The 1,525-nt window shown below is 48.9% G+C and overlaps 1 protein-coding gene across 2 annotated transcripts in view; it reads left to right on the plus strand.

Moving 5' to 3' along the window:
• MCM8 (minichromosome maintenance complex component 8) overlaps positions 1-566 on the plus strand; it is a 12,511-nt gene extending 11,945 nt beyond the window's left edge. For both annotated transcript variants that reach the window (XM_010140434.1, XM_010140435.1), the window contains exon 18: positions 474-566. In XM_010140434.1, the coding sequence (XP_010138736.1) occupies positions 474-566 (93 nt within the window). The remainder of the gene's footprint in view (positions 1-473) is intronic.
• The last annotated feature ends 959 nt before the right edge of the window (positions 567-1,525 follow it).

Raw genomic sequence — 1,525 nt, forward strand, 5'->3', positions numbered from 1 at the left:
TTCCTGCTTCAAGCGTCCTAATGCTGTAACTTGACAAGAACATCATGTAGGACACGTGGCCCAGTGTGGTTTATCCTGATTTGCGTGCTGTACTTGGGGGTTCAGCCAAGCAATTTTCCCTTCATATATAGAACAATTTTTTGCCCATTTGAAGTAACAAATACTTTGAAACCAGTGAGTTGTAGAAATCAGACTTTTTGTGGTAGATCCTTGTATTTCAGAACTTAGATTTCTACACCTGTAACTTTGTGTCTCTTCTGTGTGTCGTGAAGTGGAGAACACTTGTCCCCTGTAACACCACAGCGAAAGCAGTGCCTAAGTGAAGCACAGCAGGGTCCAGCTGATGGTAGGCCGGGACCCTACTAAGGAAACGTAGCTCACTTGGCTTCACTAGGTTCTTCTGAACGGCTTATGTTGCTTCACACCAATAAAACTTCATTTTTCCAATTAGCTATTTATCTTTCTTTCTCTAGGTGTCTGACTTTGAAAGCTTTATTGGATCCCTAAATGATCAGGGTTACCTCTTGAAAAAGGGTTCCCGAGTTTATCAGCTTCAGACTCTGTGAACGGAGCCGCTGAGAAGAGCTTTCCCCAGATGCAATCGTTCGCCTCCAATGGACTGATGGCCCTGCAGCCGGGCATGGCAGCTGCTACCCTGCTGGCACTGTTGGCTGAGGTGCGAAGACCCCCTTTCAGAACCCCGCGGTGCCCATCGGCTGGTTAAAGCTGCCCCAGGCCCCCCGACCCGTGGTGTTGCTGCCAGCGCCCCCGGGGCGCTGTAGGACCAGCACACCCTTCCATCATCCCTGAGGAGAGGAACACGGTTTTACATCAGTGTCGTGTTTTGACTTCTCAAAGAGACCTTGGCCTCACCCATTTAAAGCCAGAAATCCTGCATGAGGAGGATGCGAGTTGTTGTTTTCACTCTTATGCTCTTGGGTTGAGACACTGTTTTATAACTGTTAAGTGGCGCCACCTTGAACCTGACATTTTTCTGTATTTATTGGTCTTTGCACCTGAGATTCTATTTGAAATGCAAGTCTGATGTAAGAAAACATCCTTACTGCAATATTTAACTAGTAAAGCAGGTTGGCTTTTAATTCTGTCTTTCATTAAACTTTGTATGAGAAGTCTGTGGGGTTTTTCCAAGAGCGTTGGCCGGTGACTGATGGTGATCCCTGGCCATTGCAAGCCACACAATGCAAACATGTTTCCGTGCAGTAAATTACCAGGGCCATACTCGGCTGGGGAAGAGGACGATTCACTTTTCTTTGGTTGTGGGTTGGTTTTGTTTTGCTAGCTGTTGACTGCTGTGTGCACTTAAAGCTGCCTCAAGGCCTGCCCTCAAACCCGGGCCTCTCGGTGCTAGGGAAGGGGCAGGAGCAAGCCCCAGGAGCACCCTGAAAAGTAAATCCTTCTTTCCCCTTGAGCTAAAGTAAACACGGGTGAGGGAGGGCGAAGAGCAGGGGACTGCTCGGGCCCTCTGAGCAGTCCCCCCGGGACTCGCGAAGCTGCCCTTCCCTTC

This window comes from Buceros rhinoceros, unplaced genomic scaffold, assembly GCF_000710305.1.
Source record: "Buceros rhinoceros silvestris isolate BGI_N320 unplaced genomic scaffold, ASM71030v1 scaffold42137, whole genome shotgun sequence".
Taxonomy (NCBI): Eukaryota; Metazoa; Chordata; class Aves; order Bucerotiformes; family Bucerotidae; genus Buceros; species Buceros rhinoceros.